Consider the following 15,787-nt stretch of genomic DNA (forward strand, 5'->3'; position numbering starts at 1 on the left):
TGATGCTTGAATATCAGTTATTTTGCTATCCCTTAAAGATATAATCTTGGGTTGTATTAGAGTAATGGACCGTGTTCCCTGGCCAAGAGATAACATATCGTATTTTTCGGTCTATAAGACGCACTTTTTCCCCTCCTAAAAAGTAAGGGGAAATGTGTATGCGTCTTATGGAGCGAATGCAGGCTGCGTAGCTATCCCAGAAGCCAGAACAGCAAGAGGGATTGCTGCTTTCACTGCACAGCGATCCCTCTTGCTGTTCTGGCTTCTGGGATTCAGAATAATTTTTTTCTTGTTTTCCTCCTCCAAAAATTAGGTGCGTCTTATGGTCTGATAATACAGGACTTCCCTGTTGCTATGATAAACTCAGTCACCGCAACTCCTTGATCACAGTGTGAAATCGATGCTGAGTATTGTCACCATTGAACAGTCCAGTTGACTTAAATCAGTAATGCAGAACCTTGCTTTTATTTTAAGTGCATTTCTCAAGTTAAGGAGTTGCGTAATTAACGGAGAACTCTGACGACTCCGTGGCAATCAGCGGTTGTACATTTACAGCTGCTTCCCTAAATGCTGGCTAACCCAAAGATAGGCAGCGTGTTTTTGAACAAATATCATTTATTATGTTACACAGGCACAATGTTTGACACTCCACATGACGGGTTATACAGTGGTACCTCTGGTTAAGAACCTAATTCGTTCCAGAGGTCCATTCTTAACCTGAAACTGCTCTTAACCTGAGGTACCACTTTAGCTAATGGGGCCTCCCACTGCCACCACGCTGCTGGAGCACGATTTCTGTTCTCATCCTGAAGCAAAGTTCTTAACCCGAGATACCATTTCTGGGTTAGCAGAATCTGTAACCTGAAGTGTATGTAACCTGAAGCATCTGTAACCTGAGGTACCACTATATCTAGTTGTGTTTCTCCACTGATGGAAGGCTCTTTGATTCAGTAAAGGCTTCCTTGTTTGGATAGGAGGAAGAGGTTTGTTGGGTTCCCCCCGAAAAAATTACCCTTCTCTTGCAAAACAACAACAACATGCACTATGGACACCTCTGTCCCCTTTAGCAATAGCTAAACAGCAGGTACAATATCCTAGCGCTGTAGTAGAAGCCATTGTGTCCATGGGAATTACTGTTTTAAACAAGGCAGATTGTCTGTCCTTTGTGGGACTGGGATCGAGGGAACCAGGGTTCAGATTATTTTTTTGCATACCACCCTCCATCCGTAGAGCTCAGGGCAGTTCGCAACATAAAATGGCAATATAAAACCCACAAAATAGATAATAAAATCAAGAACAGCAACAAACTGTTGCCCCCTGGCAACACATTTAAAAGGGCATCGGATGTCAAATCAGCCCAAGGCCTGGTTGAAGAGAGACGTTTTTGTCTGGCGCCTAAAAATGTATAATGGCGGCCGAACCTCCTTGGGGAGAGCATTCCACAGACGGAGAGCCACTACAGACAATCCCAGCACTTGGCTGTTAGGTGAGACTGACTGGCCCATGTCACAATGAGGTTGTGAGGATAACAGTACAGTGGTACCTCAGGTTAAGTACTTAATTCATTCCGGAGGTCCATACTTAACCTGAAACTGTTCTTAACCTGAAGCACCACTTTAGTTAATGGGGCCTCCTGCTGCCGCTGCGCAGCCAAAGCCCGATTTCTGTTCTCATCCTGAAGCAAAGTTCTTAACCTGAAGCACTATTTCTGGGTTAGCGGAGTCTGTAACCTGAAGTGTATGTAACCCGAGGTACCACTGTAAAGAAGAGGAGGAGAGCCAGTGCTATTTTTTTTCTAGAATAAGAGGTGCCAGAACTCACCATGTTCTCTTATAACAGCAATGGTGCCCACCTGAGAGGTGCTGGAACTGAATTCCAGTGAGATCTGGCTGAAGAATCCCTGAGGAAAAGCCATGTACGTCACTTTGAGTTCTGTGGAGGAAAGGTGGGATAGAAATGCCGTAAGCAAACAAAATTAAGATTGCTATCTGCTTATGGGCTGCATTTTATAGTCGTCATGACAATTGGCGGTGAATTCCACACCCACCGTCCGTAGTAGCCTCTTTCAGGGATGGTAGCGAGGGTGTAGCAGGGTAGCTGGAGCCATTCTTAGCCCTTCCCTTGGAAACTGATGCTCGAGAGCAAACAGGCAAGACTCGGACTTGTCTTTCCCAGGCTTTATTATTAGTGCAAACTATTTACAGGGATGCGGGTGGCGCTGTGGTCTAAACCACTGAGCCTAGGGCTGGTGCTTCAGGTTAAGAACAGTTTCAGGTTAAGAACAGACCTCCAGAACGAATTAAGTTCTTAACCCGAGGTAACACTGTACACACACAAAATAAGAATAAAAATAAACCAATATAGTCAAGCATTCGCGCTGTGGGTTAAGCCACAGAGCCTAGGACTTGCCAATCAGAAGGTCGGCGGTTCGAATCTCCGTGACGGGGTGAGCTCCCGTTGCTCGGTCCCAGCTCCTGCCCACCTAGCAGTTCGAAAGCATACAGTGCAAGTAGATAAATAGGTACCGCTCCGGCGGGAAGGTAAATGGCATTTCTGTGCGCTGCTCTGGTTCGCCAGAAGTGGCTTAGTCATGCTGGCCACTTGACCTGGAAGCTGTACGCCGGCTCCCTCGGCTAATAAAGCGAGATGAGCGCCGCAACCCCAGAGTCGTCCGTGACTGGACCTAACGGTCAGGGGTCCCTTTACCTTTATTTACAGTGAAGAGTGTCGCAAGTTCATGTCAGGCTCACTCGCTAGTAGAATCTGGGAGTGGGCAGTCCTTATACCTCCCCCAGCATAACAGTCGGGTAACCCCCAACCTTCTCCTCCCTTCCCTGCGCCTAAACCTACTGCGCAGAATGGGCGCTGGTAAAGGGGTACTGTATTTTTCGCTCTATAAGATGCACCAGACCACAAGACGCACCTAGTTTTTGGAGGAGGAAAACAAGAAAAAAAATACTCTGAATCTCAGAAGCCAAAACGGCAAGAGGGATTGCTGCGCAGTGAAAGCAGCAATCCCTCTTGCTGTTCTGGCTTCTGTGATAGCTGCGCAGCCTGCATTCACTCCATAAGACACACACACACATTCCCCCTTACTTTTTAGGAGGGAAAAAGTGAGTCTAATAGAGCAAAAAATACAATACTTCCCTCCCCTCCGCTTTGCTCAGGCTCTTTGTGTTGAGGCTCTCCCTAGCATCTTCTCATCCCTGCGCCCCTTCCCCACTGGAGGCGGGGCTTCCCTCCTCGCCAGAGGAGGAACTGCTTCGCAAGATTTTCGGAGGTTCCCTATAACACAACTGCCCTTCCACCTCTCGCCTCTGAGCTGATGGCAGTTCCCTGACACTGATCCTCCACTTCTGTTCCCCTCCCAAGGCCATTTTGACCTAGCCAAACTTATTTTTTGTATCTGGAGAAAATGAGTGGAAAGGAAGAATTGCTTATAGGCTATATTGGCGTTATGAGGCAAACAAAGCTTTGCAGTCCCATGTCGGCCTCCTTACAGGTCACTGTGCCAAAACAGGCCCTTTACACAATAGTTGCTATGTTACAGCATTGGGTCCCAAATGTTAACATCAAACCTGCGCTTCCCAGAAGCAAGTGAAGATAATTACTGTTCCGCCAGGCATTCCCAGCTGGATGAATGCATCTTGGCCACGAGTATGTTCTGTTTTTGTATGGGTTTTTATATGTGTTAACTCTTTATTATAGGATGAGATTAAATAAATATATGAACAACAACAAAATAAATAGGAATTCCCCCCCCAAAAAAAATGAGCAACAGAAGGATTGAATTGATGAGAAAAGAGAGGGATTATATATATATATATATATATATATATATATATATATATATATATATGTTGTTGTTTAATAGTTTAGTCGTGTCCGACTCTTCGTGACCCCATGGACCAGAGCACGCCAGGCACTCCTGTCTTCCACTGCCTCCTGCAGCTTGGTCAAACTCATGCTGGTAGCTTCAAGAACACTATCCAACCATCTCGTCCTCTGTGGTCCCCTTCTCCTTGTGCCCTCATCAGGGTCTTTTCCAGGGAGTCTTCTCTTCTCATGAGGTGAATCATAGAATCATAGAATCATAGAATTGGAAGAGACCACAAGGGCCATCGAGTCCAACCCCCTGCCAAGCAGGAAACACCATCAGAGCACTCCTGACATATGGTTGTCAAGCCTCTGCTTAAAGACCTCCAAAGAAGGAGACTCCACCACACTCCTTGGCAGCAAATTCCACTGTCGAACAGCTCTTACTGTCAGGAAGTTCTTCCTAATGTTTAGGTGGAATCTTCTTTCTTGTAGTTTGGATCCATTGCTCCGTGTCCGCTTCTCTGGAGCAGCAGAAAACAACCTTTCTCCCTCCTCTATGTGACATCCTTTTATATATTTGAACATGGCTATCATATCACCCCTTAACTTCCTCTTCTCCAGGCTAAACATGCCCAGCTCCCTTAGCCGTTCCTCATAAGGCATCGTTTCCAGGCCTTTGATCATTTTGGTTGCCCTCCTTCTGGATACGTTCCAGTTTGTCAGTGTCCTTCTTGAACTGTGGTGCCCAGAACTGGACACAGTACTCCAGGTGAGGTCTGACCAGAGCAGAATACAGTGGCACTATTACTTCCCTTGATCTAGATGCTATACTCCTATTGATGCAGCCCAGAATTGCATTGGCTTTTTTAGCTGCCGCGTCACACTGTTGGCTCATGTCAAGTTTGTGGTCAACCAAGACTCCTAGAACCTTTTCACATGTACTGCTCTCAAGCCAGGTGGCCAAAGTATTGGAGCCTCAGCTTCAGGATATGTCCTTCCAGTGAGCACTCAGGGTTGATTTCCTTAAGAATGGAGAGGTTTGATCTTCTTGCAGTCCATGGGACTCTCAAGAGTCTCCTCCAGCACCATAATTCAAAAGCATCAATTCTTTGGCGATCAGCCTTCTTTATGGTCCAGCTTTCAATTCTCATTTCCACTCACTTCCATACATCACTAATATCTATCTATCTATCTATCTATCTATCTATCTATCTATCTGAGGGACACGGGTGGCGCTGTGGGTAAAACCTCAGCGCCTAGGACTTGCCGATCGCATGGTCGGCGGTTCGAATCCCCGCGGCGGGGTGCGCTCCCGTCATTCGGTCCCAGCGCCTGCCAACCTAGCAGTTCGAAAGCACCTCCGGGTGCAAGTAGATAAATAGGGACCGCTTACCAGCGGGAAGGTAAACGGCGTTCCGTGTGCTGTGCTGGCTCGCCAGATGCAGCTTGTCACGCTGGCCACGTGACCCGGAAGTGTCTGCGGACAGCGCTGGCTCCCGGCCTATAGAGTGAGATGAGCGCACAACCCTAGAGTCTGGCAAGACTGGCCCGTACGGGCAGGGGTACCTTTACCTTTACCTTACTATCTATCTCTATATCTATCTATCTATCTATCCATATACGAATGAGAGAGGTTTTATTTCCACAGATTTATAGGTTTAGCTGGATGTTGCAAGCCAGCTGTGGCATGCTGTGTGTGCATCAGATTAAAAAGCTATGGCCTGACACAGGAAAGACTCCCCCTGCTGCTGCCACCAGCAACATTCAGTGTAAACCAGCTTCCTTCCTCTAAAGTCACAGGAGACTCACCATGTTTCAAAGAGATGTGTGAACACTAATCTCCTCTTTCCCCTCCTCAGAGCATCTCTCCTCTCCACTTTTTCCGGCTAAAGCTGTGAACAAGAAATGACAGGGAAAGTTAATGTTTTTTTCTGCCACTTGTGGGTGAATCTGAGAAACCTACATGTCTTGCCAGAGTAGTTACCGCTGAAGAAAAAAGGAAGGCATGGAGATAACCACTTCAGAGACACAGTGATGGTTTGGGGTTTTGTTCTTAAGAAGCAAAACACACACAAATGTTTTGCATTCTGCAGTTCTGCTTGCAGATTCTAGCTGCGTTTCGAACACTTTTCAAAACAAAATGCCATAGGAATGTTTGGCATTAATAAATGGAACTGAACATATTGTTGATGTTGATTTATTAATCTCCTTCAAAATGTATTAGCTGTCGTGTGATGACCGTTTCACTGCTAATTCTGTGTGCTGCAGAGTATGTGCATTGAGTGAACAGCTTGGCTCTACCCACTCCAAAAATAAATATTTTTTTTTTTACTTTTTCTAACTTTATGGATTACTTGCCAAACAGTACTGGGTAGGCTTTCAATGATCTTGATCAGGGGGCTGTCAGTTCCAAAACCGGAGCTACTTCCTCTCCCCTATTTTGCATGAATTGGCTTTAATAATAATAATAATAATAATAATATCCTTATGACCTCACCGGCATTCTAGTGTGCATTTCTAATGTACATTGGTATGTGCAGTTTTGCCTGATCTCCATATTTTTGCAAGCACTTTTTCCGAATGTAAGGCATTTCAATGTTATTTTCTATAATATAAGCATTTACGCAGGTTTCCCCTGTTATATGTTTTGTGCACCTTGTTTTTGTTGGAGAACTGCATCGCAACACTTGGAGAAGAGCAGATTTCAAAATGTAGCTGTGATTTTGGGTTTGCATATTGTTTTGGGAACCGCAGATTAGGAAGACTCAAACTGAACTGATACTTGAGTTCCAAAAAAAAGGGTGGTGGTGGTGGTTTGAATTTCTATTGTTACACTCAGTTTCCTAGTACTCAATTAAATAAGTAAATTGGTTGCTACTTGTCCATTTTCCATATGAAATTAGGATATATTATTATTATTATTATTTATTAAATTTGTATACCACCCGTCACGGGTGGTGCTGTGGGTTAAACCACAGAGCCTAGGACTTGCCGATCAGAAGGTCGGCGGTTCGAATCCCCGTGATGGGGTGAGCTCCCGTTGCTCGGTCCCTGCTTCTGCCAACCTAGCAGTTCGAAAGCATGTCCAAGTGCAAGTAGATAAATAGGAACCACTCCAGCGGGAAGGTAAACGGCGTTTCCGTGTGCTGCTCTGGTTCGCCAGAAGCAGCTTAGACATGCTGGACACATGACCCAGAAGCTGTATGCCGGCTCCCTCGGCCAATAAAGCGAGATGAGCGTTGCAACCCCAGAGTCAGCCACGACTGGACCTAATGGTCAGGGGTCCCTTTACCCTTTACCTATACTACCCCTCATCTGTGGATATCAGGGTGGCTCACAACATAAAATTACACACACAAACACACACACACAAACACACACAAATACTGTGTGTGTGTGTGTGTGTGTGTGTGTAATTTTATATGTTTATATGTAAATTTATGTGTAAATAGTGTGTGTGTGTGTGTGTGTGTGTGTGTGTGTGTGTGTGTGTGTGTGTGTAATCATATATACACACACAAAATAAGAATAAAAACAAACCAATATAGTCAAGCATTCATTTGGACACTCCTAATGGGGGACTATCTCTGGCCAAATTTATCTCAAAAGTGATTCAAAGGGAATGTGCATTTATTTCATTCTTTTACACTTAACCATTGCGCTTGGAACGGATTCCTAAGTCACATTCTCGTGCTAATTTGTCAGCCACATCAGTTGTGTCAAGCCCAGCACAGAGTAGAGATTCTGAAGCACTTTGCAAATCCAAAGTATCAAGCAGTTCTGCTTATAAATGATTAGCATATAGGGAGCTGGCTCGGTCAGTGCAGCATATCACTCTTAATCTCAGGGGTCGTGGGTTCTAGCCCCATGTTGGGCAAAAATATTCCTGCATTGCGGGGGGTGGGGGTGGACCAGATGACGCTTGGGGTCCCTTCCAGTTCTATGAATCTATTATTGTTTTCAGTGAAACTGTCATATCCCTGTTTGGTTTGAGGAAGATTCCACTGTGCATGTCAAGAGCAAGAGTTTTGTTCTGCAGCCGCTGCTTCCTGTGTTCTAAATGCAAATCTCAGAGGTGAGGTAAGTATCCCTGCTATGAGCCAAACTTTATCTCAGTGTTGAGATTATATATATATATTTTCTCTGCTTTTTAAATATCCTGCTGAGACCAGCCATGGTTGCATCTGTGCTGAGGATGCAGCTGCCAATCAACACAGTCTCCCCCCCTTTTTTTTGCAAAGAAAGCGACAAGGAGTACTATTCTTAGATGCCAAGCACTCTCTGCTGTATAGAAACATGCTTTTATAGATTATGCGTTGCCACCAGAGACTTTCCGTGCCATCACCTCAGAGCAACAACATCTGAAGGGCCATATCTATGCTCTAAAGATGTGCCGGGACAAGGGTGCAGCTGGTTTTTAATCTAGACCTGTGTCACAGGGTCCCTAGTTTTCACCATGGGCTGATCTGGATTTTACAACAGATGGGCCTTCATGGCTGCTGGAAAGGGCTGTGGTTCTTCTAAAAGGCAATTTATGTATGCCACTACTGCAACCCATGTTTCGTTAGCCCAAAAATGGGAAACGAGCGAGGTCCCAATCAGGGCTGTCTTAAGCATATGCGGCACCGGGGTGCAAAGATCTGCCTAGCGCCCCCCCCCCACAGGTTGCCCAGTCCCAGGCGCACAGGAGGGCAGAGCCGGACCGCCGCCTCAGCGTCTCACTGGCTCGGTCGCCCCCGAACTCGCGGCACTGAGCCGCCCGCAGCTGAAGAGCCCGCCACGGCACTCCAACCGACAGGCGGGCTCTTCCCCTGACTCAACTCTCAGGCCCTGGACTCTTGGCCTGGTGCTCCTGAGAGCCTGGCATCCGGGTGCCCAGCACCCCTAGCGCCTATGGGTAAGACGGCCCTGGTCCTAACCAAAGAAGAGTGGCAACTTAAGTTGACAGAATAGGCACAACTTGCAGACTTAACATATAGAATAAGAGAACAAGAAGAACATACATTTAAAGAAGATTGGAAAACGTTTATTGAATATATGGGAAATAACTGTGTACAGCTGAAAACGCTGGCATCGTTAAGCTAAATTCAACAGTGTAAACAAGTTTTGATGGATGCAATAATGGAATTCTGAACGGTATGGTTTTTTGTAAAATATGCAGGGGTTTATGATATGTAAAATGAACCATGGAAAGAAGAAGCCACTGCCACACACACCCAGTGGTGGCTGAGCACCAACAGGGCATCGCCTCACAGGATTCTGCCACCCGAGGCAGCTTCTTCAGCCCGCCTCATGGGTGGGCCGGCCCTGCCTAGCAGGCTTTGGAGAGCCTTCGAGCAAGATACCTTTCGAGGGCTCTCTCTCCCTGAGCTAGTCTGCCCCCCTGCTGCCTTTAACATCTCCTCCTTGCTACTGCCTCCTTCTTGCCAGGCCGAGCGCTGCTTTTTCTCACTGCCAACACTGACTAGGCCTATGCCAGGCCTGAACAAGCAAGCAGGTTGCCATGGTGAAGAAGAGGAGATGGTCCAAATGGCTATTGTCAGGGGGGCCATCTGCTGGCTTGTGGGTCCTTGGCAGATGCCCAGCCATGCTGACCCCTGGTGCCAGCCCTGCCCTATAGTAGCATTAAAAACAAAAAACCTTTGACAGGCAGCATACAAAGCCAATTGGTTTTCTGTTTGTTCCTCAGCCCAGGGCTTAAAGCATACTCTGCACTCCACAATAACTCTGAAGCCCAAGCGTAAACAGGAGGCTTAGCCATGTTGGCACCTGCAACATTGCGGCCTTTCAGTTCTGAATCTGTCCCACGACTTTTAAAAACGCACACTTTCTCTGCACAAACAAAAGGCTAGGCAAGGCAACTCAGTAGGTCCCTTTATAGCCCCTGCTACTTCAGCTTGTTAGACTTTTATTTCCCTCATCCTCATAAATATTTATATTGCCGTTGGGGTTGGGTGAATAAAAATGTTGACTCACAGAGGTGGCTGCATATCCCATATATATATATATATATATATATATATATATATATAGAGAGAGAGAGAGAGAGAGAGAGAGAGAGAGAGAGAGAGAGAGAGTTTTTTCCAGTAATTTATTGTCTTTTAAACATGAAAGTTATTTTTAAAGACCTTTTAGAATCTAATAAGTGCTGCTTATTGATCTGGAGCCACAACACGCATGCACGCCGGCCATACTCATTTCAGGATCACATTACTGCAATTTCGCCTAGCGCTCGATTCATTCTAAAACAATGCATTATGTGGCTTTGTTTGGTCAAGGCTGCCATTCCCAGGCAGGGCCAGCAGGTGGGGGGACCATCTCTCACTAAGCCTCCCCAGCCTGTCATAATTCTACTTGCTTTCTTTCTCTTTTCTACCAGAGCCAAGGAGGAGGAAGTGATCCCTTTGTTTGCAGACAGCCTTATTGAAAAGCAACAACAACAACAAAAACCACTACCCATATTTGCTATTATCGCAAATAATCACCATCCGATGACTCCATGAGAAGGACACTTGATAAAAACGCTGCCATTATTGCTGTCGAGTTTGCCTTGGGCTTTTGTGAAAAGATGGAGCCACGTCAGCAGTTTTTGCTTAGCGCAAGATGCAATTTATTTATTCTTGCTGGCATCGCTCGGTACTCTCGGCCCCCACTGCTTGCCGACTCCTCGCATTCAATCCGGGTTCCTACCATTTATTTATTTCTGCTTTTGCACTGAAAGCGAAATCTTAAATATGTAGGCAGGCAGCTGATGATAATCTCTAGGAGAAAGAGGCTATTTCAGCCATGTTCCCAGTAACTGCAAAGCAGATGTAGCTGGAGACCCTCCAGGTGTCCCTATTTTCCAGGGACAGCCCCAGATTTACAGGTGTCATCCCAGTTTCTGATTTGATGCTTAAAGGTAAAGGTAAAAGGACCCCTGACCATTAGGTCCAGTCGTGGCCGACTCTGGGTTTGCGGCGCTCATCTCGCTTTATTGGCCGAGGGAGCTGGCGTACAGCTTCCAGGGCATGTGGCCAGCATGACTAAGTTGCTTCTGGCGAACCGCCAGAGCGGTACCTATTTATCTACTTGCACTTTGACATGCTTTCGAACTGCTAGGTTGGCAGGAGCAGGGACCGAGCAACGGGAGCTCACCCCGTCGCGGGGATTTGAACCACCGATCTTCTGATTGGCAAGTCCTAGGCTCTGTGGTTTAACTCACAGCACCACCCGCATCCTTATTTGATGCTTAGGATGTCCCTATTTTCATCAGAGCAATCTTGGAGGGTATGGAGTTATGTAACCCTCGAACCAAGGAGATAAGTAACTATACAACTGAAGGACATCTGAAGGAAAGTTTTTAATGTTTTGTTATGTTTTTATATATGTTGGAAGCCGCCTAGAGTGGCTGGGGCAACCCAGTCAGATGGCAGGGTATAAATAAAAACATAACTATTATTATGGAATGGGACGTCCTTATTGTCATCGGAGAAAGGTTGGAGGGTATGCAGATGCAGATGAACCAAAGGATCTGGTGGCAGAGCCATGAATGGAGGAGGTCTTGTATTGCAGATTTAGTAGATGTATGTGCTACGGTTTGGAGACAGTATGCTTCTGAAAACCAGCTGCTGGAAACTGCAGGAAGGGCTTCCTGCTTGGCGACCGTGAGGCCGGCAATCTGGGCTACATGGGCCACTGGTATGATCCAGCAGGCTGTTTGAATCAGATAAGGCAGAGACAACGATGCACCTCAGACCCAGTGCCGAATGTGGCCATCCAAGCCTTTCTGTGTGGCCCTCAAGACTCTCCCAAGTCACATTCCATCTCCCCAGATCATCATGCACCTCATGGGATCTGCAACTAAATAAGTCCTGTGGGCGTGAATAGTCTCTGCAGCAGCCACAGGGAGGCTACAGAGAGGCAATAGGATGCTCCCTCACAGCTGCCATAATAATAATAATAATAATAATAATAATAATAATAATAATAATAATTTATTATTTATACCCCGCCCATCTGACTGGGCTTCCCCAGCCACTCTGGGCAGCTTCCAAAAAAATATTAAAATACTGCAATACATCAAACACTAAAAGCTTCCCTAAACAGGGCTGCCTTCAGATGTCTTCAAAAAGTCTGGTAGTTGTTGTTCTCTTTGACATCTGGTGGTAGGGTGTTCCACAGGGAGGGCACCACTACCGAGAAGGCCCTCTGCCTGGTTCCCTGTAACTTGGCTTCTCACAGTGAGGGAACCGCCAGAAGGCCCTCGGCGCTGGACCTCAGTGTCGGGCAAAACAATGGGGGTGGAGACGCTCCTTCAGATATACTGGACCGCGGCCATTTAGGGCTTTAAATGTCAGCACCAACACTTTGAATTGTGCTCAGAAACGTACTGGGAGCCAATGTAGGTCTTTCAAGACCAGTGTTATGTGGTCTTGGCGGCCGCTCCCAGTCACCAGTCTAGCTGCCGCATTCTGGATTAGTTGTAGTTTCCGGGTCACCTTCAAAGGTAGCCCCACATGGAGTGCATTGCAGTAGTCCAAGCGAGAGATAACCAGAGCATGCACCACTCTGGCGAGACAGTCCACAGGCAGATAGGGTCTCAGCCTGCGTACCAGATGGAGTTGGTAAACAGCTGCCCTGGACACGGATTTGACCTATGCTTCCATGGACAGCTGTGAGTCCAAAATGACTCCCAGGCTGTGCACCTGGTCCTTCAGGGTCACAGTTACCCCATTCAGGACCATGTCCTCCCCAAGCTCAGTGGCGGGGGAACTAGGGACATTCCGGGATCAAATCAGAAGCTGGGGTGGCTTTTGTAATTCCGGGACTGTTTCTGGAAAAAAGGAGCGAACCTTGAAGGGTACGGACTAGAGTGTGGTTTCATCGTAAGAATGGTTTGTAAGCCGCGTTGAGAGCTTCTTGGCTCTTTAGAACGGGGAGAAGTATTAGAAACGCATAAAAACAAATGGGTTTTCGCAGCCATGGAGGTAGGCTCAGCTAAAGAAGATCCAAAATGGCGGGTGGGCGCCACACCCTTGGATAGGAGCTGCCGCATGCCGTCCTCTGAAGCTCCCTACCCAGCCTTGTTTGCAAAGCTTTTTAAAATCAATCTCACCGAAAGAGCGAGAGAGTAGAGGAGCGTAATGATTTATTAATAACAAACGATCAACTGCAGAATTTCTTTTTTGTCTTTCTCATTTAGGCAATTTGTTCCAATCCTTAATGGCCTGTGTTCCTTATTAGGCACGTTGCAGGGAGAACGGCTGCAAATCTCTAGAGCCATAATTTCCACAATGACCTATATAAGTAGGGCTTTTGAGAATATACGCCGTGGTTTTGTTTTCTCATATATAAGCAGAAAAGATCTGTTCTCATGTTATATTTGTATTTGTGGGCTGGAGTACGGTTTACAGGTTTTTGTCAGGGAGCGTACTGTTTATTAGTGTGTATACATTAGTAGTATTCATTGTTTTGATTATTATTATTATTATTATTATTATTATTATGCTTTTTATTAACTTTTCATTGCAGCACGCACGCACACAACACTTAAGAAACAAACAAAAAACAAACAAACCACAAAACAAATGACAAACATACAGCCATAAATCTGAAAGTTGTTACATATGGACTTACGTTACCCTATTTTCTCTTTCCGATTCTTATTCTATTCTAATAGACTTCCTTCCTCTTCAAAGCGGTTCTGGTTTCGTGTCTGATAAACTGTTTCTTTCTCGTTTCATCATTTCTACCCTTTTCCATATACTATGCTTGTAGGCCATAATTTGTCTTGCAAAATTTACTCAAAGCAAGTCCAGGTTTTGATTTGGGGGCACTGTTTTTTTCAAAGTAATCTCTATACACTCCCCACCCTTTTTGAAATTTTTGGTTAGACTGCCTAACCAATTGTTTTGATTATTTTGATTATGTTTTGATTATTTTTAATATGTACAGTGGTTAAGTATTTAATTCATTTTGGAGGTCCGTTCTTAACCTGAAACTGTTCTTAACCTGAAGCACTACTTTAGCTAATGGGGCCTCCAGTGGCGTAGCGTGGGGGGTGCAGGGGGGGCCGGCCGCACCGGGCGCAACATCTGGGGGTTAGGGTTAGGGGGCGCAAATCCACGGGTTAGGGGGCGCAAATTACTTGCCTTGCCCCGGGTGCTGACAACCCACGCTACGCCACTGGGGGCCTCCTGCTGCCGCCGCGCTGCCAGAGCACGATTTCTGTTCTCATCCTGAAGCAAAGTTCTTAACCTGAGGTACTATTTCTGGGTTAGCGGAGTCTGTAACCTGAAGCGTATGATGTAACCCGAAGCGTATGATGTAACCCGAGATACCACTGTATTTTGTGCTTCGTATATCGTAACTTTGTGTTGTGAACTGTTCTGAGACCTACCGGTATAGGGTCGTAAAATAAATAAATAAATAAATAAATAAATAAATAAATAAATAAATAGTTTTCCACCTGCTTTCTCCTCTGGCTCCAAGGGAATGCAGCCCTTTCTCTGGGAGAGGTTCCCCACCGCCAAGCTAAAAGAAGAACGCGGCCCCTTGCGCATGAAGAGATGATGCGAGCGAGCGAGGGCTGCAGAGATGGAAAATGGCAGCATGCCCTCGCGATTAACTTCCTGCGCAAACGTCTAATAAGAGAACGATTTGACTTTCAATAATAGATGAATGAACAAAAGATCAGAAGATGGTGATCTAAGTGGCCCGGGATGTCTAATGCAAAGTCTTCGTGATGAAGAGGCGCCCCCCCCCACTTTGCATCCTTGCCCTCTGTTTCAAAAGGCCCGGCTAAGTGGGGTGCGTCTTGCGCATGGCTGCAAAGGGTAAAGCATGACTTTGCAGCGCTCCCCCTTCGGAGTCACCCATTGGCACAGATACCATCATCAATTCCGCATCTTCCTGAAAATGTACTTTTAAGCACCTTAATTGCATTTCAGAGATAACCCTACAGGCAAAGTGACAGGAAGAGAAGCCATAGAGAGCGGCTCAGCGGTCAGGCTCTTTGTTTTAAATCAATCAAACATCTGCGGCTAATGCAGCTTTGGGCTGCTCCTCAGGAAGCATTAGGCCTATTAGTCTGGGACTGGCAGGAACACAGAATAAATATATTTATGGACAGCGTACGTGGGCATTAGTGCCAGAGAGCAAATGCAGCAGCAGCAGGAGGAGGAGGAGGCAGGGGAATGTGGTCAGCACCTCTGCTCAGAAGAGGATGCTGCAAGGCCCAGCATCCTTATGCCACCCTCACAGAGCTTGTATTTCAGCTTATTTAGGGATCCATTGCATTTATATACCCCATGGTACCAATCTCACCATTTCATCCTCACAATGACCCTGTGAGGTAGGCCAGGGTGAGAGGGCTTGTTTGTCAGGCCCAAGGTCATCCCTTGAGTTTTCTGACTGAGTGGAGATTCATATCCTGGTCTCCCAGGCCCTGGGTCCAACACTGGTTTTCCCACTTTTTTCTCTGGGCCACACTTTCGGATTACAGTGGTACCTCAGGTTACAGACGCTTCAGGTTACAGACTCTGCTAATCCAGAAATAGTACCTCGGGTTAAGAACTTTACCTCAGGATGAGAACAGAAATTGCATGGTGGCAGTGGTAGGCCCCATTAGCTAAAGTGGTACCTCAAGTTAAGAACAGACCTCCAGAACGAATTAAGTTCTTAACCCGAGGTACCACTGTAACAATTTGTTCGTGCCATACCTAATTTTTTAAGGGATTTAATTACCTTGGAAAACAAAAAGAAACAACTCCTAGCAGTGCTTGATTGGCAACATAGAACACAACTATTTTTGCTGTTGAATCTCGTTTATACTAGGTCTAATTTGAGACAAACAAACTCTCATCTGCTCTTTCTCTTTTCTCCTTTCTCTTTTCTGATCTTTCATATTTGTCAGAGTTGAAAATCTCTGTTCACAACAATATGCTGTGGAAAGAATAGCTGGTGCTCTTGAAGAGAGGTACGAAAT

At 46.0% G+C, this 15,787-nt stretch overlaps 1 protein-coding gene across 1 annotated transcript in view; it reads right to left on the reverse strand.

The window, feature by feature from the left end:
• Positions 1-5,442: 5,442 nt before the first annotated feature.
• Positions 5,443-15,787, reverse strand: part of LOC310745569 (uncharacterized protein) — a 109,096-nt gene continuing 98,751 nt past the window's right edge. The window contains exons 3-4 of the mRNA XM_083578387.1: positions 14,270-14,444; positions 5,443-5,711 (exon numbers count right to left, since the gene is read on the reverse strand). Of these exons, the coding sequence (XP_083434513.1) occupies positions 5,635-5,711; positions 14,270-14,444 (252 nt within the window). The 3' untranslated portion in view covers positions 5,443-5,634. The remainder of the gene's footprint in view (positions 5,712-14,269; positions 14,445-15,787) is intronic.

This window comes from Podarcis filfolensis, assembly GCF_964270895.1.
Source record: "Podarcis filfolensis genome assembly, chromosome: 12".
Lineage (NCBI taxonomy): Eukaryota > Metazoa > Chordata > Lepidosauria > Squamata > Lacertidae > Podarcis > Podarcis filfolensis.